We start from the raw sequence: 25891 nt of genomic DNA on the forward strand, positions 1-25891 counted from the left end.
ACGGAGTGTCGAATTTGCCAATTCTTCGCAGAGGTTCTCAAATATGAAGTCTCTAACAAACATGGACGACGCTTCAAGATAACATGTTGGAGCGCCGCTGGTTTGGGCTTGGATTTTCCGTCAGTATTGCTCGAAGTCGAACATAAGTGGTTGCCGCCGCCGTCCTCCCATGGCTTCGGTTTCGTACTTGCCTGCCAACCAACATCCCAGCTGACTCAGGAAGTGTTAGAGAAAGCCTTCTCTAGACATGCATTCCCATGGCCTGTGACAGTGGAGAAGAACCCGTTGTTAGACCCTGGCCAAACTCTATATCCAGCTGGCGTTAACGTTGCTCTCTTGAAGTCTTGGCTGGATGTCTGCATCGAAGAACATGACCACCAGTGTCGCCCGAGACCGACAGATGGTCTGAATGGTTTGCGAGTCATTGATTGTGAGCTTCGAAGACTCGTTCCTGCGCCGCCTGCATGTCGATACGCAGCATTGTCGTATGTCTGGGGCCAACAAGGCGGGAAGGTCAACTCGACCAAGACCCGAGAGATAATCCCAAAAACTGTCGAAGACGCTATTGAGACAACCTTATCATTGGGATACAGATACCTCTGGGTTGACCGATATGTAGGTAGACCTCAGTGCCTTTCAGTCCCTCCTTCAGTCTGCTAACTGTTCAGTGCATCGACCAGTCTGACGTACACGCGAAGCAACATCAAATTATGCAAATGGCAGATATCTATGCAGCAGCGCAGTTCACCATCTTCGCTGCGGCTGGCAATGACTCGAATCATGGGCTTCCTGGAGTACGGCCACAGTCTCGGGGTCTCTCCTCCTGCTCCTATTACGCATCAACGAGATCAGTGAAGTTAATCCGCTTACCTCACACAAAGCCCACCTTGAACTTGAGAGACATGTCAAAATCCTCGTGGGCTTCGCGAGCGTGGTAGGACATCCGATCATCACACCATGCTCATAATGAGCTGACTGTGCGTTTAGGACATTCCAAGAATGTTACTTCTCAAAGCGGCGTCTCTTCTTCACCGACAGACAAGTCATTTTCATTTGTGGCACAGATTCCTACTACGAGGCAGATAGACCCCATGGCGGCGGCGGCCTTTCCGGGGACGCTCACCGGAAACTACCAGGCTGGTTTGCCAACACCGCAAAAATCGAGGCGGCTGACACCATGATTGCGTCGATGGATGTATTGAGGCAATACAGCACTCGCACGTTATCCTTCGACGCAGATGCGCTCAACGCCATAATTGGTGCGATGAACTCTTACGCCAGACACGGTGTTCAGCACATCTGGGGAGTCCCTTGGAAACGCTCCTCGGCAGACTACTCACCTGGTTTAAAGGACATTCTTTCAACTAGCCGCAGTGTTAGACGGGATATCGATATAGCATTATTGTGGGATCACCGGCAACCAAGCATACGCCGCAACGGATTTCCCAGCTGGTCGCCCCTCGGATGGAAAACCCCAATCCAATGGTCCGGATTTCTTGTGGGCCGTGGGACTGGAAACTACGTCACACCGGAAGCAATAACTGTGCGAGTAAATTCCGATAAGGGTTTCCACAAGCTCTATGATCCAGCCAACCCCGAGGAATGTACGCCAGAAGGACTCTCGCATTACCTCAAAATAGAAGCACGAACAGCAATGTGCAATTTGCAATTCCAAACTGCGCGCATGCCCAGAGAGGAGGACTTTGACCCACAACCAGGGATTAGAATGTCACTGGGTGATGGATGGGATGCTATTATGGAGGTGCGCTGGGACCTGCCTCCGGACAAGGAAAACGAAACATTGTTGAAGTGTGTTCTACTGCCCGCCGCAGATCTTACAAAATCCACCGTGAACGAGTTGTCCGCTCAAGTTTTCATACTTGAGCACCACGGAAACCATTACGAACGTATAGGTATGACTCGACTGCCCGCACGCTTTGACCGTATGCGCTGTTTCGCTCCATTCTTTGGTTTCCAGAACGAGTCCGGCCGTGTCTATGCAGCATACGATGAACTACCTTCAGACGTGGAAAAATATATCCAGTCTGTCATGGTCGATCACTGGTGGTGGAATTACTTTGAGCCAGATACTATCATCCTTGGCTAACAAATACATTGTGGCCTCATGTCGTCCTATTGACTCATCGTACACAGACCCTTATGGCGATAATTATTCAGTGCTTCAATCCGCAATCGTTTATCCATATTCTGCACCTGCTACGGCCCTGTCACACTCCCATCCGTCCCCACAATCACCGTCCTCGGTGCACACGCCATAAACAAATGCTCGTCCTCCGCAATCTTCTTCGCCGCCTCCGGTGCGCTAATGATGCTCATGAACGTCAACGCATGCGTCATGTCTCGAAACTGCATGGTTGCCATGGAGTCATAGTCGACGGGGGAGCTGGCGTTTACAAAGGCAGGGTTGCCGCCAACGTAGTATCGTGTGTGGATGACGGGGAAGTTTGAGCCCGTGAGCGACTTGACGAGTGGGATGTGGACGTTGTCGTAGTGGTCGGCGTATTGGGTTAGGTTGAGGCCCGGGAGCATGGTGCCGAAGACGAGGGCGGTGAAGTAGGGGAGCACCATCTTGGAGGTTTTCGCAGCGCGAGAAATGCTGATACTGCTTTGGTACAAGGTGAAGGAGTTGTAGATGGTAAAGAAGGTGTATGTGCTTGTATGTGGTGATGAAGATGCACCGGAGGTATCGACGAGTGAATGGCACCTTCTTATATCGCTATCTCAATCTTCTCCCAAACCCGTTGGAAGGAGCGATAAGTTCATTTAAATGCCCTGTTGGCTCTAACTGCCACGAGCGTACATTCCACGGGGCTTCTCGGTAGAATGCATAAGCCAGCATTCCAGCCGGACGCCACCACCGAGGGCTTCCCGAATGTATCGATTATACAAGAGCGTATACCCAGCTAGAACGCCTAGTTTACCATGGCTACGTCGCTTCGGGGATGGATCGCGAGGCGAGGCATTTGCGAGGTTACCATGAGGGCTATTCAGCTCCACTATTATCGGAGTTGTCGGAGCAATCGCGCTTCCGTACATCATGTTAGGACTCACGAATCCTTGTGAGTTGGGTTGTTTCCGCTTCGCAGTCGCGGCGGTTCTTTTGTTGACCGTTCTTGAAGGATCTCGGACTAGACTGGATTGAGGAGCGTACGCGAAAGTGCGGGGCCAAGGCAGCCGCCGGATCGCGGCAATTGGTGCACAGCTGGGAAACGTGGCAGAGAGACGCGCATTACACCCGAGTGCGAAGATGTAAGCGGGCATGAAAGGCAATGGCGAGTATTGTAGGTATGTCTTGACATCGTCACTTATCGATAAGGATGCATTCAAGAAGGACAGTGGTGGTCGCAGGCAGTTCGGCGGGCGGGCCGATGACAACGCAGCCAGACCCACATCGCCCAGGCGCGCATGGACTGTAGTAGTCGTAGGAGAAGGGCCGTTCAAGAACATACAATAGGTGCTCCCATCCGCGCGACACCTCCTGCTCACTATGGTACCTATCTTCACGAGCGCAGCCCCAAACATCGCGCAGCAATGAGCCAAATAACTTTGAGCAATAGAACACGCCACTTCTACTCGTAATCGCGACGTAATTGCCAATGTGCACCTTAACACTGCATCACCATTGTGAGCCTGATACTCCCCAGTGGTACTCATTACGTGTAAATGCACGCCCGCCACGCCATGCCATCGAATCCCTGCGAGCTGAAGCGAGCTGAACATGGCTGATGACTGGAGGCTGAGCAGCCATGGCACTTGACAACCCCACCAAGGCACCAGTTCGCGCGTTTTCCAGGTTCAGCCTGATGCCATTCAAAACTCATTCTCCATATTTACTGAGATCTCAGGACAAAGACACAACTAGTTCGACATATCTCTGCTTCGCAATACAATTGTTTCACTCACCGGTAAGATGTTTGGTCTCCAGCGCGACTCGAAACGCTACCACGGTCACCACCTTACACCCCAGGACGCCAATGCAGATCGGACCCGCAGAAAGCGATACGTGATTTCTTTGGATGGCAAGAAGCGAACTGATCATCTTCCGGACCGAGGATACCGTTCCGACGATGAATCAAAGCGGCGACATAGGTATGATGGAGACGAAGATCGACACCGTGCCAGCTCTGCGCATCGGCCGAAGGAACTCAAGCATCGTCAACCAGAGCCTTGCGATACTACTGAGAGGCATAGATCTACTGGGAGAGTTAAATCGAGGTCAAAAGAACAATACGGCGAACATCGCTTTGATAACTCGTACCCAGCGCAACACATCTATTCATTTCCGGCGACGTCAGAATTACCCTCGTACAACGCGGTTTATGGCGATCATCGTGTAGAATTCAGCGCTCACACTGTACCCACGACCTTAAGGCATCAACGTCCGCCTATGGCATCTGTAGAGGTGGAGTTCGGCGAGCATCGCTTTGTTGACGAGGAGCAGGTGGCTGGAGCATCATCAACAACGAAGCCTTTCCATCAAGACACCCGACGTGCAACAGATTGGTCGTTGCCAGAACGACCATCAATCAATGAACCAGCGCCTGCGTCAATTTTCAGAAACGAAAGCAACACTCGCGCCAACGATCACGATGACATCACCGGACAGGGCACGCGCTCACCAATAAACAATCAGCGTATTCGGCATGTATCTCTGCCCTCCAGGGTGCAAGAATTAGCACCTACTCATGGAGATCCCATCCTGCAGGAAGGTTTCAACAGCCGACCATCTACATCTGCACCCAGTGAGGCATTCAGCGCAGACGCGAAGCTTCCACGCCTCTCTGTCTCACGGTACCCATCTGATTTTGGCATCCCTACCGGTGCAGTGTCAGCAGCACATACAGACAAAGCAAGCCCTCAGTCGGTGTCAGGGGCGTCCACAGTACTCTCAAGAATGCCCCCGCGATCGCCATCATTATCTGGCTCTGGGGTACTCGGCTCAAAAGTGTACCTGTATCAGCCACTCCAAGATTTTGAGATTCGTCTGGTGAAGGTCTTACCGGAAAGGATGTGGAAGCTCAAGTGCGAGATTATTCATGTCCCTCTTTATAGCGCGCCGGAGTACACTGCCATCTCGGTAAGTCATCGTCACAAGCTTCAGGCATCTGCTGATATTAAGCTTCTATAGTATGCTTGGGGTGATGGGGTCGATACGACATCGCTTGTGCTGGAAGGCGCGACAATTCCTGTCGCTGTTAGTCTTCATGATGCGTTGAGAGCAGTGCGTGATGAGAAGGAGGAAGTACTTGTGTGGGTTGACGCTTTGTGTATCGACCAGCAGAACAAAGACGAGAGGGCCACCCAGGTCAGACTAATGGGTCAGATCTACCGAGGTGCAATGTCAGTTGCCATTTGGATAGGGCCGGAGTACGAGCAGAGTGCCCTGGCTCTACAACTACTCCAAAAAGTGGCCGAAAACTCGATTGACTCGCAACACATCAGGTCCACTCGCAACCAAGACTCTCTGGCGCTTCTGAATCTATTCAAGAGAGATTACTGGAAGCGACTGTGGGGTAAGTAGCCATGCAGCACTTTGTCAGTGATTCTTACTAACCAGATCAAGTCGTACAAGAGGTGCTTCTCGGACATAAGAAATTGGTATATTGCGGGCATTCAGTGTTTCCTTGGGAAGTATATTTGAAGGCCGCGGAAATCTTCTGGGATCAAGAGAGCGACCCGCATATCCGCCAAGGACCAACAAGCTTCCCAGACCGCGAAACCCTAGAGCAACTTGGAGACGAGTCGCTACTACAGGTAATGCGGACATGTAGGAAGAAGTTAAGCGAAAATCCACGTGATAAGGTTTTTGGCATTCTCGGTTTGCTCTCGGACGCTACACAACGCGATTTTCCCGTCGACTACAGCCAGTCAGTTAAAACGGTTTACACAGACGTTGTTGATCATCTCATCTCAACCACCAAAAGGCTCGATGTAATCCGCGAAGCCATACAATTTCCTCTGCATGTCAACTCCACTGGCCTTCCAAGCTGGTGTCCCGATTGGTCACACATCCCCGAGGTATCTGGTCTGGGGAGCACCCTCAACTTTGCAGCTTCTAATAACGCGAACGGCCCTACCAAAGCTGAATACTGGTTTCATGACGAACGACGGAAGCTCCAAATATCCGCAATCAGTATTGATACAATCACGGCAACGGGTGTCGCTGTTGGCACATTCTGCGCTGCTCAAGACTATCTAACCGCCTTTTTGGCATGGCGCGCGATGCTGCTACACGAACTCAACGTGAAAGAAGGCAATGACACCCACTCGATGCACGAATCTCTCTGTAGGACAATGTGCCTCGGGCAGGTCCCACCAGACTGGAACCAGCGAGGAATGTGGCAGAATCTTTGTTACCACGTTTTCGCAGCTCTAATACGGGAAAGGATGCCTCGCTTGCCAATAGACGAGGACCTCAAGCGTCACGTGGGTGCCACAGGGCTCATCGAATCTAAGGCACGGCGGAAATTCTTGCAAGACCATTTCGGCAACCGTATGATGGGACGTAGCCTGTGTATTACAAAAGGCGGCTTGATTGGTATGGGTTCGGGCTACATGACAGCGAAGGACGTTGTTGTCGTACCGTTTGGCTGCTCCACACCTATCTTACTTCGACCTGAGGGCCGTCGCGACGAGTATAAGTATGTGGGTGACGTCTATATCGACGGGTACATGCACGGCGAAGCTGTGGCTCAAATGGAAGCGAGGGATCCGAGAAGAGTAGTTTCTAAGTACATGCTTTGTTAATGCAGGGACGATTGTATTACACCATGAATGTTGCGGCTGTACTGCGGCGTTTTGACGATCTCGATGCAAACGCCAACAATATCATACACAAAAAAGCCATCTCTCTCACATACGACCATAGGATCTTGACACCAGCGCTTCCCGTTCGCTCAGCGGTACTTAAGCAAGATACCGGCGGATTAGTCACCCACTAGCGAATCCCCGCTGTTGTATGTTTTTGCCCGTAAGACCGTTTTTTTTTGGAGCCGCCAACGCGGGTTTTCCGCCCCCAAATTGCCCAGGTTTCGCCCTATGGCTTGGCAACCAACCACCGCACGCGTTACACAGCCACGACAGGCTCTAAGATGAGATAAACGCCTGGCCGCAAAGATCCTCCGCCAACTAACTTAATAAGTATAGAAGCACCTGCCAGCGGTAATCCCGTTATAACCAACCTCGGTCCCCCCTCGCACTAGGATGGCCATGCGCCTGCTCCTCCGCCTTGCAGATCCATCTGATCTCAACCTTAGTACAGGATGTTCTCAAAAGCTCTCCTTTTTTCTTCCTCCATCACAGTAGTCTATGCGCAAAGCTGTTACTGGCGCGACGGCGGGCAACCAAATCCCCAGTACCAGCCCTGCTCCAACGACACTTCAGACCCACTCAGCCACATCTGTTGCAACATTAACGTAGTCAATGGCGAGGGAGGCTGGGACAGCTGTCTTCCGAACGGCCTATGCAGGGCTAGCACTGGAGACAATAACTTCATCTATTTTAGAGAGTCCTGTACATTGTCGGACTGGGAAGCCGGAGGCTGCCAGGAACTATGTACGAACACAGTACGATCGCGCCCTACACTTTGGCTTTATGAAAGCTTACATCTACACACAGCCAAATCAAAGAAGTGGAGACGTGAATGTCACTCCCTGTGATGGTACCGATTCGTCTGAGTACTGGTGCTGTGGCAACTCAACCGCTTGCTGTGGTGACGATGCTAGTTTTGGGAAGGAAAAGGTCGATCGTGTGTTCCTGGGCATAATCTCGAGTTCTTCGATGTCTTCGATCGCGTCGTCTACAAGCACCTCGATGCCATTGAGCTCGTCCAGCCCCTCGAGCACTTCAACCCCATCGCCCACTACAACACCACCGAATGACGATAGTGGTGGCCTATCGACAGGCGCGAAAGCCGGGATTGGTGTGGGTGCCGCTTTTGGTGTCATCGCGCTGCTTGCTTTGGGTGCTTTTATCGGAAGACGGTCATATAAGAAGAAAAAGGAAACTGCAGAGATGACAACCTACTACGAGCCTGTCAAAGGAGAATTGTCATCAGAGTATAGGCACGAAGCTCCTACCCAGGATAGTTTCCTACACGAGGCTCCGGTTCCGCAAAAGCCTGTGGAATTGCCTGGTGTTCCAATTAGAGCTCAAGAGCTGCCTGGCTCTGGACGATAGCCCAAATTGGCAGATAATAGCGAGGTGGCATGCTGCACAATCGATGGCTTAGCACAGCGATGGGTCGCAGCTGAGCGTGAATGTAATACTCGGACGAAAGGCCGTTCATATTGGGCGCACATCATGAGTGTACGTCCTATCGAATACATCGCATCATGCTTCAATCCAAAAACTTATTCGTACGCTCCAGATTTTGTAGACTGATCAGCTCTATGCTAGATAATTTCGCGTCTAGATAGTCTCCCCGTAGGGCGCACCCTCAAGCTTGAACCCACCAGGCTGCAGCTTTTGAAAGACAGCAGCGGGATCGTACTTCTTCGCAATCGACTTGAGCTTTGCCAGCTTCTCGTCTCCGTAGCTCGGAATCACGTTCTGGTACGGTCCAGCATAGTTGAGGTAGATGAACTCGGTGTACAAATTCCGATCTTTCGCCTCAGCCTTGGCGGCGTTCATCAAATCCAGTGCGGCTTTGTTTAGCTGTTTATCCTTGGCCGCGTCGTCCCAGACCACGTAAAGCAGAGTATGCATGAGTGGACCGTCGGCGGGGGAGAGACCAAGTGCGTTGCCGCCCTTCTTGCTCATCTGCTCCATAGCCGGCACGGTGAAGGCTTGAAACGCCAGAGCGCCCTGGTCCGCTAGCGGGCCTACGTCCTTTTCGTGACGCGCTTGCAGCCAGGCCATGAACTCCCTATCGAGCTTGTATGTGGCTGCCCAGAATGCATAGCGACGGCCTCCGGGCATTTGGTTGGTGAGCATGACCGTATCGTTTGCCAAGGTTCTGTTCAAAGTATTCGCCATGAGTGGAGGGATGTCAAGGTACTTCTTAAGAATAGCAGGTGGGTTGGTTTCGTCAACGGGCTCGAGGTACTCCAGTTGAATTTGGGCCGCCGCGTTGCCCGCTGTCACAGCAAATGACAAGATCTGGGCTGATTTGGGGTCTTCGGTAGCGCCCTCAGCCATTGATGCAAAGGCATCGATTAGCGCTGGGTAGCTGGCCTGCGTATGAACTCGGGTGCCGCCCCACATCAACCCCTGGGGAATTGTCTCCAGCTCAAATCTTGTAACGACACCGAAGTTGTTGCCGCCTCCGCGAAGGGCCCAATACAAATCAGGGAACAGAGTTGGTGTGACCTTCAAGATGATTCCCGATGCAGTTACAACCTCGTAAGACGCAACATTATCGCATGCGTATCCGTAGATACTAGACTGGTGGGAGATGCCGCCACCAAGAACAAGACCGAGGCCTACATCCGATGCGCGCCCACCAACGACAGCGAGGTTGTGCTCTCCAAGCTTTGTATATACCGCCCCCCATCGGTTTCCGGGTCCGATGAATGCAGTCTTTTTCTTGCTGGAAAGTGTGATCTCGTTCATCGCCTCCATGGTAATGGTTATGCCACCCTCAATGCTAGACGCGCCCGGGAACGCGGTGTGTCCTCCACCCTTGACTGCAAAGGGACATTGTGTGAGACGGGATACTAATATCGTCGTCGATACGTCGATCGCCTTCGAAGGCCGGAAAACGCAGGCTGGGTTGACAGAGGCTGCCTGGTTGGACCAGTATCCGCTCGTGAAGGTATCGTAGGATTCTGAACCGCTAGAAAGTAGCTTGCTTCCGAAGATGAGCTTTAGTGAGCTACACTGTTGAGCATGTTAGCTGGAGTCTCCTACAAAAATGGCGTTACAGGTTCCTTACAGCGGCGGTACACGGATTAGAGAGTGAGCGCTTCTCGACCAAAGCAGCCAAGTCGGGAAGAGCAGAGACATTGACGCCATTGGCGAAGAGGGCTTCCGTGACGTTGAAGTCAGTAGGCTCGAAGGCGTCCTGGGCGACTGCGTTGCCAGCGAGGGCTCCAGATATGGCAAGGAACGAAGCCTTCATGTTGGGCTTGGATTGGAGGTTCGGTGGAAAGAAGCTGGAGCTTTCCAGAGCTATTTATTGCTGGAAAGACATTGATTCTGCGCGTCGTTTAGCAATCTTACCTGGGCAGACGTCTCCTTGCGCTTTGCGACTTCAAGGGAATCCGAAGGATCATAATTTGTTGTCTAGAAGCGCCGCAGTATGGAAACGATGCTTAGCCGCATACCGCGCCTCAATTCGGTTCTGCCGTGGAACCTGCATCGAAGAGGTGGCGCTGCCTGAGGCGAATGAGCATACTTCAATCTCGGAGCATTGGCTCAAGAAGAGTCGCGTGCAGGTACGCGCATGTGCAGGAGCTTGTGCGATGGAACACGCAGATGCGAGTCCATTCTCGCGTACGCGATGGAGTCCTTGGTCTCTGTACCTAGTTAAGCATGAATGGAAGCGAGATGCAATGTGGTAGATGAAGCACCCTCTACGCGTCCTAGGTAATTGGTGCTCAAATCGCCGGCTTCAATCCGACCTGTCGCTCTGATTGTTGCGCACAGGTAGCGTGCCTATCGAAAGAAGGTGGGTAGTACATTGTAGGCCAGATGAAAGTTGAAGGGCGACCCTTCCAGCCCATCACGCCCTTGTTTCGGGGAGAGTGGGCCGCACGGATGCTGAATAAGCGCTAGATCGCGCCGCGCCCTCCAACACTGTGCCTGGTGGCACCTGCACGCCACTCCGCGTCAACTCATCCATTGTCTTGGCAAAGGGATTGCTCTACCCGATAACACCTGCATCTTGATCTGCCGCAAGCGAAACGAACCGCAGTGTCATAGGAGCGTTTTATGCTCCGGAGGCAGGCGAGTAGAACAGCGACGGCACGGAATTCGGCAGGCGCAAGCGACATCTCCAGTGCCACTCTTCATCCACGGAGAGTCTTGTGCGCTATCCATCTTATCCTACTCTTGTACAGGAGGGGAACGTGTATCTTTGGTGCATGGCTCTTACTCTGCGTCGTTCTTCCAGAATTGACCAACCTTATTAACTCGGTCATGGACAAGTCCACGCTGCTGTCAACATGCAAGAGCAAGTTCGAGGGAGGTATACTAAATTTACAACAGCGAGATCTTGGATAGCCCTGCCTACCCCTGACTACGATCAAGCAATCAGCGATTGTAGATCCGGTGCTGGAAATTGGTCATGGCCCTTTGGTCAATGTGATCCCCTCTGCCGGTAGACACGAAACCTGAGGGTGGTCTTACGCCGCATGCTCGCATGCACTGACACGACAATGATATCGAATAACTATTACGTCTTGGAGCTTGCTCCGACAATCAATGACCGATACTCTCCATTGTATCTTCGTTATCTTTGTTTACTTCCGGTTCACACCATATCAGCAACGATGTCGGCAAAAACGAACGGTTTCGCCCAGGGAACAGTGCTGAAGGTCGCATACTCTATGCTTGGCTTGACCAGCTCAGTTGTCCTTGCGAGGATTGGTCTCAACGTCATCCGGCCGAGGAGGCTGACAGCCTCTGACTACTTTGTATTTGTCGCCTTCGCCATTTATGTGACGATGTGCGCTCTCTACATTGCATTGTCTCCCTATATGCAGAGAGTATATGCCGTCTCGAATCGAGAAATTCCGCCTTATCCAGACTTGCGGCATGATAGCATGATGATGGCGAAGATGGTGTTCATTGCCTTCTGCATGTTTTGGGCAGTGCTGTGGTCGATCAAACTATCTTTGCTGCTGCTTTATCGGAGATTATTGAATGGCATATCTCCGCGCTGGACCTTTGTGTGGTGGTGCATAGCTGGGATCTGCTTAGTGGTAAGATATCACAGTTGTGCAGACTTTGGTAGCACTCACTTGGACGACGGCTGACGTTGGAGACAGACTTTTGCTGGCAATTACGTTTTCTACTTTCAGTCATGCGGTACCATACCGGGATTCTGGACAGGAGGATGTGTAAGTCCTTGTTGTGCACACGATATATACTGGGCTGCCTACTAACCACATCCCGCTCTAGACTGGCGAAGGTCCGCACCACACCCAGCTCGTCAGCCTGTACTACTCCTTTGCCGCAGATACTTCAACAAATATGATGAGTATGTCGTATAGCATCTATACAAGTCTGTTCTATCTGCTGACTGTCGGCTTTCATAGTTATGGCGCTTCCAACATGGCTCACCTGGAATCTCCAGATGCCACGAAGCAAGAAAATATCAATCTTGTGTCTCTTCGCAACGGGTGTCGTTTGTATCCTCTTCGCCTGTCTCCGAGTCACGCAAGTTGCGATCAACGCATCAAAGCCCGAGGCTGCCGGCCAACCACTTGATCCCACTTGGCTCGCTATCTGGGGCATGGTGGAGTGCTCCATTGGTATGTCAGACCCAAAAAACCATTACATACAATCACTAATCTTCTTCCAGCTGTTATCATTGCTTGCTGCCCCGCATTCGCTGTTCTTCTTAACGCTTTCCGCTCCAATACCTCTTACGATTCGCGCGGCTACCGTAGACAGGCTGATGGCTTCGCGGACAGAAGCAAGGGGAGTAGATTGGAGCTCAGACCTAGTGGAAACAACAGGCCTTCAAAGCCAATCTTTGAGCAGGGACTGGCAGAGTTACACTGGGCTGGCGCGCATAGCAGCCAGGAGGAATTGAGAGCGAAGCATGATGGCATCATGGTTTCGACCACAGTAACGTACGAGCAAGGCCTGATAGATGTGCTTAGGAAACCATAATGGATAATGTTGCGCATGAGTGTCGCCTCCCACCACCAACATTAATGTTCGCTGTCACGTAGGCATAGACATCTAGCGCGGCCGTTAGCCAAATGACTCGCTTCTTTAACCACGCTCCGATCACGGGTCATGTGCAGTGTCTCTCTCGTGGCGGTCTTGGATGATATCTTTTGGCCTTGAACAAAGAAGTCCCGAATCAATTTGAAAGCATTAGCCATCACACGCAAACCATGTGGTAAAGCAAGCGAAAGCTATTCCCACTACGCGTCCACTCGTGCTGCTCCACTCATGCTGCAAAGCGTTCGATGACGTCACACACCCACACCTGCGTTGGCGCGCAATACGGCACTTCTTTCCAGTCATCGCAAAATTACTGCGCACCACCTTTTTGGCATGCCTTGGGCCCAGAAGGGCATGGTTGACCTGAATTGGAAAGGATCGAAGCAGGGAAAACACGGGAGGCCAGATGTAGTGGGGTTTGGCGATCATGATCGCTGTCCGCGGTCCTGGAAACCATAGATCCTGTCAGCTCCACACGTTCACCCAGACTTTGGGAAAGCGTCAAGACAACGCGATGAGGTGCATGTAGAGGCACGATGAATACTTGATGGCTAGCATTTAGCGCACGGTTACGAGCCTCAACGGTGTTGAAGGTAAGGCTCCAATCTAGCGTCCCGCGGCTTCTGATCGCCACTGATGCATGTGGCTTGCCGTCGTTAGTGCGTACATGACGTAGAGGGCAATTGCGGCCCTACGCGTCTTTCTTGCCGTATGAAGGCCAATACATCGCAAGGCTACCCTCCACTCTTTACCCTTTGACCTCGATACCTTCATACCTACGCACATCTGACGCCTAATACTGAACGTCAACATGTCGACCGGGGGTGTGGTCTACAAGGACCTCCTGCCTATCCCGGATACGGACCCTACAGAACATGAGGGGAAGTCTACCACGCTACGGAATGCGCCTACGGAGAGCCATGCGCTAGCTCTAGAGGCTGCTAAGTCAGCGCCTCCAGAAGAGAAGGGTGCAGCGCAGATAGCTCACGGAGATGAAGTGGTGGACCTTGGATGGAATGAGCCAAAGGAACTCGTCGCGAAGCCGCTCGTGGGAGGTCTGGGTAACGAGGACTTGTGGCTGTTGGTCCGACGTTTCAATAAGGTGAGGCAAGGTGTAACTACAATCCTACAATCGGGTACTGACAGTGAGTAGCAAATGTACCATGTCAAAGAGATTCCAACAGCGCCTCCTGGAGGCTTGGACATGAACATCGCGGATGAGGAAGAATTCTCGCCAGACAAGCTTCGCGCCAATATCGAACGCTTATATATGACTATAGTAAGCATTTGGAGGGTAAGTAACGAACGCGCTTGATCTAACCGCGCATAGGGCATCGGTCTAATCGGATTCGGCAAGCACATCGTTCGCATCCGCTCATGGAGAGAGACGCGTCGCACTGCATGGTTCTGCTCCGCATACTTTGCCGCCTGGATTTTCGACATGATCGTGCCCTTGATAACGGTGACTTTGGTTACGCTCATTGTCTACCCCCCGGCTCGCGGTGCCATGTTCCCACCAGCACCTATCGCTCTTGTCAGCTCTACGGGAGGTGTACAGAAGCCGAAGTCTGGAACTCTAGGCAGTACAGACAGTGCTACTGGAGCACCTGAAAACCACAAGGGTGAGGCTGTTGAGCAAGAGGCCTCGAATTTCGTCAACGGGTTTGCGTCGATAGCGCTATCGAGCGCGACTGGCAAGCACCCACAGGGAGAGCCTCCAGATGAAGACTCTCCTGACAGTAGTGTACCGGACCCTACTAGGCTCGCCATCGGTGCTGCGGATGCAAGGGATCAGGCTGCTGGCGCCAAGCCCAGCAAGCACCACGACAAGACTAAAGTTCCCATGGAGACTGCCATGTGGACGAAAATGAGGCCTATTATGCACGGTATCGCAGATGTCACAGACACATGGGAGCGGTTCGCGAAGTAAGCAACCGTTTCTCGGCGTTTACATGAAATTACTGACATGATCACAGTATGCTTGAACCGACTCCCCCATTTCCAAAGAACAGGTCTCATCTTCGACTCGCAGTCGTAGTGGCACCACTCGTTCTTGTGTCACTATTTGTAACATCGTACATGTTCATGAAGGGTGTCACTTTCGGTGCTGGCTTTGGCTTCTTCGGTGACCCTGTCATACAGCGAGGACTAGCGCTTCTTAACAAGAAGTTTCCCAACTGGCAAAAGCTGCTCGAGCTCCGTAATACGCTACTCAAGGGTGTCCCTACCAACGCCCAACTCACCGTTACTCTTCTTAGACTCGGCGAAGCGAATAAAGCCCCACTGCCACCACCGCCTCACGTAGCGCAAGCACCAGAAGAGAAGCCCGTCGATATCAACGAGGAAGAGTTGCGCGCCACAGGTGCCGACTGGCCACTCAACGCAACCCAAGAAGAACTTGATGAAGCCATGGCCCACGACCCTACTACTGCGCACGAAACCGGCGGCGAAGATATCGATCAAGCCAAAGACAGCAAGCACGGCAAGAAGGGAACTAAGATCCTCAACTTCTTCCGCGGCACCGTCAAGGGCGGCGTCGAGACCACCATGACAGCCGACAAAGTCAAAGCTGCCGCCGGCTCGACCCATGCCAAAAACAGACTGGGTGCTGTACCACGCAGGGGAGTTGATCTCACATCCGGTCCAGTCGAATTCAAAGCCCGACATGATGGCAAGAAAGGACATGTGTACATCGCTACCAAGTCCACGATTCCATCTATTGCCTTTTCCACAGACAAGACTATCGAGAAAATTGGTAGCGCAGATAGAGAGGATCTGCACCCGTCCTGGAGTTTACCGGTTGGAGAAATCATGGAGATGAAGAAGGTCGGTGGCTTTGGCTGGAAGGCGAAGTTGGTTGTTGGATGGGCTATGGGACGGGAGGTCGCTGATGGATTGATCATTACTGACAGGCAACTCAACGAATACCGCATAATGGCGCTTCCGTTGAGAGACGAGTTGTTCAATCGGCTGGTGGCTATGGGTGGTCAGAAGTGGGAGTGTTGGTAGAGATTTCACGATGTTCACATATTCTAATTTTTACGAGAGTCCGTTCCATAATGATCTCATTGCCTGGAGAATAAGTATCTTTATCTAGCCGTGAACTCCCACTTTTCATCCCACCCTGAGGAATACATCCCATCCGCTGTGTTCAGGCACCGCATGCATAGTCCGCCGTGACATGAGTCAAACCACTTTTAGTCCCACCTTCCTCCATGTTCAATGTCGTGAAGTCGCCTCGCTCCCACCTACTCCTCCTCCATATCCATCTCATCGTCACCGTCGTTCTCAACAGTAGTAATGGTAGTGCCATTGGCAGCGGCGACTCCTGCATCGTACGAGTCACAAGCCTTTGCCGAAGCCAACGCCAGCGACTGTTTCATCACCAGCTTACTGGTGTTGGTATTCAAGCCCTTGGAGCGACACATCTTCTTGAGCTCGTTCTGGTTGTACTCGTCATCAGCATCAACTATAGCCTGCAGCAGGGTGTCCTTGTCCACCCTGCGCGGAAGATCAATACCGCGATTCTCACACATCTTCTTCAGATCAAGGAAGGAGAGATAAGAACGCGGATCGGTGTAGTTAGGGTCCACTTTCTTGGTCTTTGTCTTGGTCGTGGCCGGAGAGGCGTCCTCGTTCTTTTTTGTTTCCTGGGCTTTGCCATTGGTCTTGATCTGGGTGTTGCGCTGAGTCTTCGAGATCCTATTCGCGTTGGCTCGGGCAAGGCGGATCTGGGCTTGGGCGGCACGGGCCATGGCGCGATGAGCCTTTGCTTGCTCTTTGGCTTGGCGCTTCTCGGCGATCTCCTCTGCCTTTTGAGCGTTGAGCACCCTGGCGTCGTTCTTGATCTTAGCCTCCGCAGCTTCCAGGGCGTCCTTGTCGGCCTGCTCCTTGATACGGGTCTTCTCACGCATCATGCGGTACTCTTCCATATCCATACGGCGGGCGCCGGGGTCGTCGTCCATATCGGTGGGAATGCGGGCTATACCTTCGACAAGTTCATTGTAACGGTTACGGCAGGCCTTGGCAGAGAAGAGTGCGTTCTTGTTCAGGCGACGCATGTAATCGGAGACTTTGCGGAAGCGCCAGGCGCGAATGCGCTCCAACTCGTAGTTGACCTCGATGTCGGCGAGTGCGTAGGACTGCACCAGAAGTTCATCCTGAAAGTTCAAATTAGCCAAATCATAAAGGGGGTGTCACTTGACCAAGCACTTACATCAGCGTATTCCCACTCCTTGTATCCCTCCTTTAGAAGGAAGTCGACGTTCTCACACTGAGCAAGGCGGATGCGCATGATGCGCGTGGAGATAGACTTCTGGTCGTAGCGGACACGGCCATCCTTAGCAAGTTTGTCGGCGATCTGGCGATCACTGAAGCCCTTCTCACGCATCGTCATCATGAGTTCGTCATCAGAGTCCAACTCGTGAGTGACACGCTTGTGATAAGCTGGAAGACTCTCGGCTTTGCGACGGTCATGGCGGCCAAAAGTACCGGGCTTGCGCGAAGGCTTGCTGTAGAGGAAGCTGTTGTCTTCATCCAATATGAAAGCTTCAGCGTCGCCAGTTGGGACACCAATGACGGACCGCTGAAGACCCTTGGTCTTGGAGGCGTTATTGGTTCGGACGCGCTTGCGCTTCTGACCGGTCGTATTGTCGTCGTACTCAGGATCGTAGTCTTCTACCTCGTCTTCTACCTCGTCTTCCGGGATACCGAGATCCTCATAGCCATCGAGCTTGAAGTCGCCATCATCGGACTATTCCAAGTTAGCGATATCAGAATGAGCAAGTTATGTACTTACATCGTCAGCTGCTTGAGCAGCGTCCTCGATGTAGTCATCGTCATCACCACTAGCACTGCCGACTGCGTCGTTCAAGTCGTCCAAGTCGTTCTGAACGGGCTTCGCGTCGTCTGACTCGTCGCCTATAGTTTCTTGTTAGAAAACGTGCAGACAGGACAATCATGACAGTACTTACCGTAGAAGTTGAAGGCGTCATTAGCCATGTTGCGAACTACAGTGATGAGTACGGCGGTGATATGTGTAGTGTCGGTACTGTGAAGCGCGACACAGTGATTGATTGCGTGACGGGCTTTATCGTTTCGGTGTACTGAAGCACCGCGGGGTAGTCTGTGGGGGCTGCAAAAGAACAAACGCGTTAGCCCACTGTAGGCGCCAAAGGTAAAGGTGGGTAGTCCGATTGCGCACGGTGTGCGGCCGGAGGCTTCAGTGAGCCCAAAGCAGATAATTCGCGCAGACAAGAAATGTACTACCTTACTTCAAAGTTATTGCGGGCGATCAAGATGATGGAGGAACGATGGAGGATGAAGTGATATACTGCTTATATAGTGGGGGTGAGGAGGAGTGTGGGCGGTAGACGTGGTCAACGAAAGCACGTGATTGCGAGTCCTCCGGGCTACCTATATGTAAGAGAGAGGGACGGTGGTGAGAATGCAGCTTTGAGATATGATATCTGATATCTAAGACATGAATAAGGTGTAGGTCCCCGTTACTCATGGAAGTGCTCTCCTTGAATGCTCGGATTTGGTCAGCTTGAGAGTAATCAGGAGGCAAACCAAAATATGTGACTAACCGCGACAACATCGATGAAGTTTACCCAATATCGCTCATTGAGGGTGCATGACTAACGTTGTCGCTTGATTTGGGAGCTGTGCTATATGCTGGGGTGACCGGTCTCCTGATATCCAGAAATTCGACAAGCAGGCGAAACCACGTATTGATCGGAAGCAAGCGTATCTTCCGAAGGAACCTCGAAGTCAGGAATGATCGACGCGTGAACGATATGTCATTGTACTGTAATTCTTAAACACCTATCGGATCTGGCTGATCGGTGGACCAAAAGTAGGTCGGTGGTAAACTTATCTACAGCATCAACTTATGAAAGCCAAGGCGGAAGAAGTGCCACCACATAGTAACAGAAAGTCACGAGCCGTGTGTAGTTTCGACGAAGATTGATTGTATGATCGCGGCTGCTGTCCCATAATCGGAACAGCTACAAAAGACACTGATCTAGCGATTACGAGTATTCGACGTTTTCCAATCCAGGTAGACCTTTCCGAGTGCTATGCTTGGGCATGCATGGCCATTGTTTGCAGTGGCGGATTCGTCGAACGCAGATTTTGGAGAGGATATCGGGACATCAGCGACCAAAACAGTGAAGAAAGTCCACGAGAGTTTGCATCCATTTCCAGTGAGTAATTGACGTGTCTTAGAATCTTTCCAATCTCGTGCTGTCAGGGCGAGGTTTGACGGGTCGCGGTGTGAGAAGTCAGGAGTCGCGCTAGTCGCCCCTCGTGGCGTGGCGCGAGCTCTAGATCGACACCCCTGCCCATGACGTAGCACGTGTAAACGCGGGACATCAAATCAGGGCTTCTACAGCGCCGACGACGACATAGCGAGCACCGCCGAGCCTGAAGATCGCCCCCAAGCATTCCACGTCAAATCTAGAGTGCGACATATATCCTACAAACGCCTAATCTCCTAAAGCGTCTCTCATCACACCCGTACCTGCCACCAACACCCAAACCCAAGGCAGACGCGCACATCCAATATGGCATCCTATCTGGAGAAAGTGCGCCGCCAGTCAAAGCAGCTGTTCCCTCAGTCAAAACAGAAACCCGGCGCCCCGCCCATCGAAGACCCTCCTAAAGTCTCGGAATCCGCCGTACCGAAAGTCGAGGATGCTGCCGTCCCAAAGATCGAAGAACCCGCTGCTGACCCCAGCGGCCCCGTACCCTCCCCACCAGCACCAACTGTCGCCAACGCCAGCGAAGAAGTAGGAAGCGAGCCTGTTCTCGACGCCGAAGACCAGCAATTTCTTGAGCGACTTGCCGCCATCGCCGCGGAGCCCGAAGGCACACCCCCACCCCTTCCTCAGCGTACCGAAATAGTCGACGACAATGGCGAGAAGAAGGTCGGCAGGGATGCGCAAACAGCCCTCATGGACAATGCAGACAAAGTGCCGCTCCCCATGAGTCCACCCGAGACCACTGCTGACGCTAGCGACAAGGGCAAAGGGAAGGCCGCTGAGGGTGGACTGGGTAGGAAGAAGAGCGTCATGTCCTACTTCCAGCTGCCCAAATTCGCCAAGAAGGACGGAGAGAAGGCCTCGAAAGACAAGAAGATCGTGGTCACGGAGAAGGACAGGACCCAATTCGCAGACGACCTACTCGCTGCCGCCGAATCCGCCAAGGCTGCCGAGCTTACCGATGCGCAGAAGGAGGACAAGGAGTTGACGGATATTTTGGATCAGCTCAACCTCTCAGCTGTCAACAACCGCGTCTTCAGCTTCAGCAAAGAGTCGGAAGAGCTTCTCAACAAGTTCACGCAGGTTCTGAAAGATCTCATAAACGGGGTACCTACAGCTTACAACGATCTGGAGAAGCTTTTCACAGATTACGACAACCAACTCAAGAAGATGTACGGCAACCTACCGCCTTTCCTGCAGAACCTGGTCAAGAGTTTGCCTGCCAAGCTCACAGCCACTCTCGGCCCAGAGCTCATGGCTGCGTCGTCCGAGAAGCCAGGGTTCGATGCACAGGCTTCCAGCAAGCCCAAGGGCAAGAGGTCTATGCTGCCCCAAGTGCCAAAAGTACCGAGTCTGAAGTCGCTGGTGTCCGCTCAAGGTGCTGTTGCAACGGCACTGAGGAGCATTGTGAACTTCCTGAAGTTCAGGTTCCCTGCTCTGGCAACTGGAACCAACGTCATCATGAGTTTGGCAGTATTCGGTACGTATCATGTTCGTATCGCGTTTGGACCACAGGCTGACTCTATTTAGTACTGCTATTCGTATTCTGGTACTGCCACAAGCGCGGTCGCGAAACCCGTCTCGAGAAGGAGCGCCTCGCTGCTGAAGACGGCCAAGCTGGACGTATCAGCAGCGCCTCCTCCATCAACGAGGAAACCGACTCCATCTTTGGTGATCAGTCAAAGGCGAAGACTAGGGACAGCGGGAAGATAACGCCTGCTTCTCCGCCTCAAGAACCACTCATCATCAAGGACAACAAAGAGAAGGAGGAAGAGCAGTCAGCGTCGGTAGCTGATCTCCCGAGTGTGTCGCATCTTCCCGATCCAAAATCGGGAGAGGTGCCCAGGACAGCCACTCCACCTCCTGATCGTAAGTAGGCACCGTGAAGGAGCGGAGATGAAGCTGAGGTATTTGGTTCAGATTGATATTCCCTATGCGTATACCCTGGCTTTAAGTAATACTTTAATTAACGACGCATCATGACGCTATCTTTTCGATTTGCCATCCTGTGCTCCTACACTATCTCGGTGTCTGAACGACGCATAAGAGCATTAATCATGTAGGTGCTGTCATCTCCACTCTCTCTCAAGGTTTTCTCGCATGAATTACCACGACCTCGAAGTACGCATGCACCTTCCTCTCCTTCACGCCCGACCTGAACTTAGCAAAGAAAACCTGGGCCTCGTCGACCGTCCAGCCCATAACCTTCGTCAGCAGATACAGTCCCCAGCCCTCCGCTCCTTGCGTGATATGCAGTAAGTTCCACCTTCCCAACTCTTTCATATGTGGATCGGCTGGCCACCCGTTGACGGGAACCTTGTATACCCGCTCTTCGACATCTTTAAACCCCGCATTACGAATATACGTCGACAAGTTCCAAACCTCGTAGAAAGATTTCCCGAAACGCTCGGACGCTTCATGGAAGAGATCGCTCCACTGAGACAAGACGTGTTCTTTGGTCAACGTGCCGTCGTCGGATTTGAACTGGATGCTCATCTCCATTTCATGGAGGTAGCCGCCTGGCTCGAGGTTGTTGTAGACTTGTGCGTATAGTGCTGGCCAGTCGCCGATAGAGCCGTACAAGGAGCGGATGTTGATGAAGTCGAAGGGCTGGGTGTATGTCCATGGGAGGGTGACGTCGTCGATTTCGAATTTGCAGTTGGGAGGTGTGAATTGCGGTTGGATGGGGGAGAGGTCTACGCCGAGGATTTCGGCGCCGGGGTATTCTGGGTATTGGGTTAGTCATAATATCTTAGAGAGAGAAATTGTCGGAGTTATTGGAGATGAAGAGAGGAAGAGCAAAAGACCCACCGTCGGCCATGTCCATACACCATATCCCTGTTCCGCATCCCAGATCCAACACCTTCCTTGGCTCTTTGACAGGTGCCAGATGCAGCTTCTGGTTCAGCATGATTAGAAACATGTGGTGCGCGATGTCGAGTTGATCGTTCTGGATTTCATCGTTGGGACCCCAGTAATCATTTTCGCCCTCACGGTACTTGTGGTAACGGCGGCCGTTTTCGAAACGACCTTTATGTATGGTTGACGCAATGGACGTTGTGTCGCTTGCAGCGTCATCGTCGCCTAGAGCCGAGTCGGCGTCTGTACTATCCTGCTGATGTTAGAAGTTTCTTGAGAAATACTGGGTTGCGACGTTTGTTCCGCGGCGCATCATGTATGAATGATCAAACTATGTGAAGGGGAGTTTGGAATACTTACAACTAACACAAGTGGGTTGACAACTTCCGCTGTTGGTGCAGGACCTTCCACTGTTTCTGAGGGAAGCCCCGTTGGTATTGCTTGACTATCAGATGCTTCCGCTGGATCTGGCGAGGTGGTCGCTTCTTCTGGTGCGTCAGATGATGCAGTAAGGTCTTTCAGTGGTGACGCTGCCCCGGCAGTTTGTGGCGCAACGTTCGTGGAGCCATCTCCAGAGATTGTATTGTCAGATGATGCTGTTGCTGACTCGATCTCAATTGCCTTCTCTTTCCCTTTTCCAAGAGTTGCCATCGTAGAGATTGTGTTTCACTCGATAAGCTGAACCACTCCGCCAATGGCAAATAGGTCGGCACAAGTTTTGTATGTTTCAAAAGTTCTTCGAGCGACTATTAGCGCGGCTATCAAAGCCAGAGACAATAGCCGCGACTGTGCCTCAATCGTACATCAACGGCACGGAACGAAATGGGGCAAATAGATAAGCGAGTATACAAAAACCACTATGACGTCGTTTGATGGGTCTCGAATGACTTCAGACGGGCGGAAAAAGTTCGGAAAAGTTCAAGACAACAACTAAGAGAAGAAGGAGTGGTTAATAACGGCAGGTGCCGTCACGAAGACCCTGCCCAGACAGTAACACGATCAAGGTGCGCCTCTCCACAGGGCTAGAACAAACTGGCGCTGAGGTCCGAAGTGCTTCACGCCAACGTGCATACAAGGGCAAAAACGTGGTTGTGGACCGAGATCGCGGGAGTCTCCTGCAGGCTCGACACGACGCATCGTAGCCTGTTTTCGACCGGAGTGTTCTCCACCGAATGATTCGCTGGAGTAAGTTTCGCGATCGGACAAGATTTGATTGCGAAAACATCAAGAGTCGGTTACTGCTTCGTGTAAGACGAGACTTGAGTCACTTGACGCTGCATTGCTGCTGTACTAACTTGCCCTATCAGCTTGTTGCGTGCCTCAATCGCTCAGCTGGGGAACCTTGACAATCAACAACACGACGCTAGCGCAAGCAGTCTTGACGTGCCGCGGCGCTTGCAAACCACTCCGGTTCCCGCTATCCTCTGTAAGGGATGAGACTTGGTTCCAGATGTCGCCATGACTTCCGTCAAACGTTGCTCGTTGGTGGGGCACACCGAGGAAGGTATGGACAACACATGGCTTGGTCACCATGCAGCTGCGAGCTCCGCATCTTCTCCAATCCTCCAAATTGGTGCTTGACCGATCAGGGCCAGTAACAGTGGTTCAATAGGAGCTTGCAGCAACGCTCTCCGCTAGTTTCTGTAGCGCACAACGGCGCCCGCGCTTTCACGAAGGGTTGCCCCACTGATGGGAAGAACTCCCATTCATCATTTGCAACTTCAAATCCTTGCGCTCTGACATCACTTCAGGCAAGCCATGGAGTCTGTTCCGCCCGAGTCATTGCTTGACAGCGTCTCACAGCGCCTGTACGCCATCGCATTCGTCGCTGTGGCGTTCTTCGCTATCGGCCGCATACGACAGTACTTGCGTCTGAGACATTTCGCCGGACCCAGGACGACGGGACTCTCTTGGCTGTGGCATTCCAGAGCTGTTATCGGTGGCCAATCTCCTAGGTACTACGGCGAGGTTTGCGAGAAGTACGGTACGTGTCAGGAAGGCAAAAGTGCTACGCGATCTGGTGGCCTTATACTGATACTCCTCATAAGGGCCGATTGCCAGGATCGCACCGAACCACCTCATAACATCAGACCCAGAATACTGGGCACGGATCAATGCAGTGCGCTCACCGTATAAGCGATCATCATGGTACTACCATAGTGCTCGGTTTGAGACGGGGAAAGACAATGTCTTTACAGATTGCGACAACGATAGCCATGATGCCAGACGGAAGAAGATGACAGCCGGGGTACGTGGATACACAATCTGGATGATGAGGTTGCGCACCTCTAGTGGAAATTTGAGCAGCTGCGCGACCGATCTGCACTTACTAACGTATTGCAGTACTCTGGTAAAGAGAACCCGACATTAGAGCCTTCAATAGACCTCCATGTAAAAGAACTTGTGACTTTGGTGCGCAAGTATGCGGCCTCGAAAGCGTCAACGAAACCATCCCAGGCCATGGATCTAGCTCAGAAGATCCCCTTCTTTACATTGGACGTAATCAGCCATGTAGGTCTGGGAGAAGCATTCGGTGACTTGAATGCCGACAAAGACCTCAAAGACTACCTGAAATCGAGCGAAGAGGGTCTCAAGATTGGAAACACGGCCTTCGCAATGGGTATAGCCTGGCTCAGAGACACGCCTATAATTGGCCCCGCCATTAGTCCATCGGAGAAGGATGCCACTGGGTTCGGTAACATGATGGCTCAAGCGCGAAAGATAGTCGACTCCAGGATGTTGAAGTCAACTGAAGACAAGTCTGATATGTTCGCGTCATTCGTCCGCCATGGTCTCTCTGGAAACGATCTTTGTAAGTGACATGAGTGTTGTAACCCACGATTCCGGGCGTCGACTGATCCACCGTGCTTAGTCCAGGAAGTCTTCGAGCAGATTCTCGCTGGATCTGACACTACGGCTGCTGCCATTCGGACCATTTTGCTATATGTCATGAGCCATCCGCGCGTGTATGCAAAGCTGCAATCTGAGATAGATGAAGCCGTCAGAAGTAGCACGGCTCCCGCATTTCCTGGCATCATCTCAGATGCAGAAGTGCGCCGCCTGCCATATTTAGGCGCTGTCGTCCGTGAAGGAATGCGAGTAAGTCTTGTCCTTTCTGGAAAGAACATGGATCTTTGAGCCAGTATGCGCTAACAGTACACCCTGCAGATACATCCACCAGTCGCCAACATCTTTTCAAGAGTCACTCCGGATGAAGGAGATGTTGTGACTATCGATGACAAGGAGTATCACATCCCCGGCGGCACCTTGGTCGGCTACTCAGCCTGGACGATGCACCGCAACAACCGCGCTCTCTACGGCGAGGACTGTGGTACCTTCCGTCCTGAACGCTGGCTGATTGATACAAGCGACGAGGAGGCGAAAGACCGTCTAACCAGAATGACGAAAACCAACGATATGATATTTGGGTACGGTCGATGGCTCTGCCTGGGACGCAACATCGCGTTGATTGAGATACACAAGTGCATCTTTGAGTTGTTGAGACACTTTGATCTGTCGTTGACCAACCCACTGGAACCATGGAAGACATTCAATTCGCTTGGGTTATGGGAGATCAAGGACATGTGGGTAAATGTCACCTTTAGGTAATAAGGCTACTGCGGCCTCCGCTGGGTATATTGAATGGACGATGGGCGCATCCGTCGCACGCCTCGTCTGGTGTAGTCAAAATGATAGTAGAATGATGTTCCGACGCGTTTTGCTTTGCTTGGTTGTGAGGGCAACATTGATGCTCGAGTTCCGAGCAGCCAATCGGCTGAAGCGCAGAGAGCGACGTACCAGCGACGAATATGTCTGAGCCTGGGACCTCTCCACCCAAATATGGCAGCATTGACTAAACTCGCATAGCTCATATTCTGGAGATAATCGCCATGTGCGCAGACCTGACG

General features: G+C 52.1%; 8 protein-coding genes across 8 annotated transcripts; 4 read left to right on the forward strand and 4 right to left on the reverse strand.

Moving 5' to 3' along the window:
- Positions 1-2217: 2217 nt before the first annotated feature.
- J4E86_009567 (uncharacterized protein) lies at positions 2218-2589 on the reverse strand (the record flags this gene model as incomplete). Its single annotated transcript, XM_051450072.1, has 1 exon — positions 2218-2589. One exon carries the CDS (start codon positions 2587-2589, stop codon positions 2218-2220), a length of 372 nt encoding a protein of 123 aa, XP_051298917.1.
- Positions 2590-5029: 2440 nt separating this feature from the next.
- J4E86_009568 (uncharacterized protein) lies at positions 5030-5542 on the forward strand (the record flags this gene model as incomplete). The annotated part of the gene is made up of 2 exons (XM_051450073.1): positions 5030-5098; positions 5150-5542. The coding sequence occupies 2 exons, from the start codon at positions 5030-5032 to the stop codon at positions 5540-5542; spliced, it is 462 nt and encodes a 153-aa protein (XP_051298918.1).
- Positions 5543-8430: 2888 nt separating this feature from the next.
- On the reverse strand, positions 8431-10081 carry J4E86_009569 (uncharacterized protein; the record flags this gene model as incomplete). The annotated part of the gene is made up of 2 exons (XM_051450074.1): positions 8431-9840; positions 9896-10081. The coding sequence occupies 2 exons, from the start codon at positions 10079-10081 to the stop codon at positions 8431-8433; spliced, it is 1596 nt and encodes a 531-aa protein (XP_051298919.1).
- Positions 10082-13672: 3591 nt separating this feature from the next.
- On the forward strand, positions 13673-15870 carry J4E86_009570 (uncharacterized protein; the record flags this gene model as incomplete). The annotated part of the gene is made up of 4 exons (XM_051450075.1): positions 13673-13963; positions 14015-14140; positions 14192-14787; positions 14838-15870. 4 exons carry the CDS (start codon positions 13673-13675, stop codon positions 15868-15870), a joined length of 2046 nt encoding a protein of 681 aa, XP_051298920.1.
- Positions 15871-16109: 239 nt separating this feature from the next.
- Positions 16110-17862, reverse strand: J4E86_009571 (uncharacterized protein; the record flags this gene model as incomplete). The annotated part of the gene is made up of 4 exons (XM_051450076.1): positions 16110-17021; positions 17078-17614; positions 17660-17781; positions 17835-17862. 4 exons carry the CDS (start codon positions 17860-17862, stop codon positions 16110-16112), a joined length of 1599 nt encoding a protein of 532 aa, XP_051298921.1.
- A 1565-nt stretch (positions 17863-19427) lies between these two features.
- J4E86_009572 (uncharacterized protein) lies at positions 19428-21001 on the forward strand (the record flags this gene model as incomplete). Its single annotated transcript, XM_051450077.1, has 2 exons — positions 19428-20604; positions 20655-21001. 2 exons carry the CDS (start codon positions 19428-19430, stop codon positions 20999-21001), a joined length of 1524 nt encoding a protein of 507 aa, XP_051298922.1.
- Positions 21002-21209: 208 nt separating this feature from the next.
- On the reverse strand, positions 21210-22296 carry J4E86_009573 (uncharacterized protein; the record flags this gene model as incomplete). Its single annotated transcript, XM_051450078.1, has 3 exons — positions 21210-21850; positions 21936-22231; positions 22268-22296. 3 exons carry the CDS (start codon positions 22294-22296, stop codon positions 21210-21212), a joined length of 966 nt encoding a protein of 321 aa, XP_051298923.1.
- A 1445-nt stretch (positions 22297-23741) lies between these two features.
- J4E86_009574 (uncharacterized protein) lies at positions 23742-25592 on the forward strand (the record flags this gene model as incomplete). The annotated part of the gene is made up of 5 exons (XM_051450079.1): positions 23742-23967; positions 24080-24231; positions 24327-24795; positions 24856-25082; positions 25152-25592. The coding sequence occupies 5 exons, from the start codon at positions 23742-23744 to the stop codon at positions 25590-25592; spliced, it is 1515 nt and encodes a 504-aa protein (XP_051298924.1).
- Positions 25593-25891: the final 299 nt, after the last annotated feature.

This window comes from Alternaria arbusti (assembly GCF_024043155.1).
Source record: "Alternaria arbusti strain BMP 1465 chromosome Unknown scaffold_17, whole genome shotgun sequence".
Taxonomy (NCBI): Eukaryota; Fungi; Ascomycota; class Dothideomycetes; order Pleosporales; family Pleosporaceae; genus Alternaria; species Alternaria arbusti.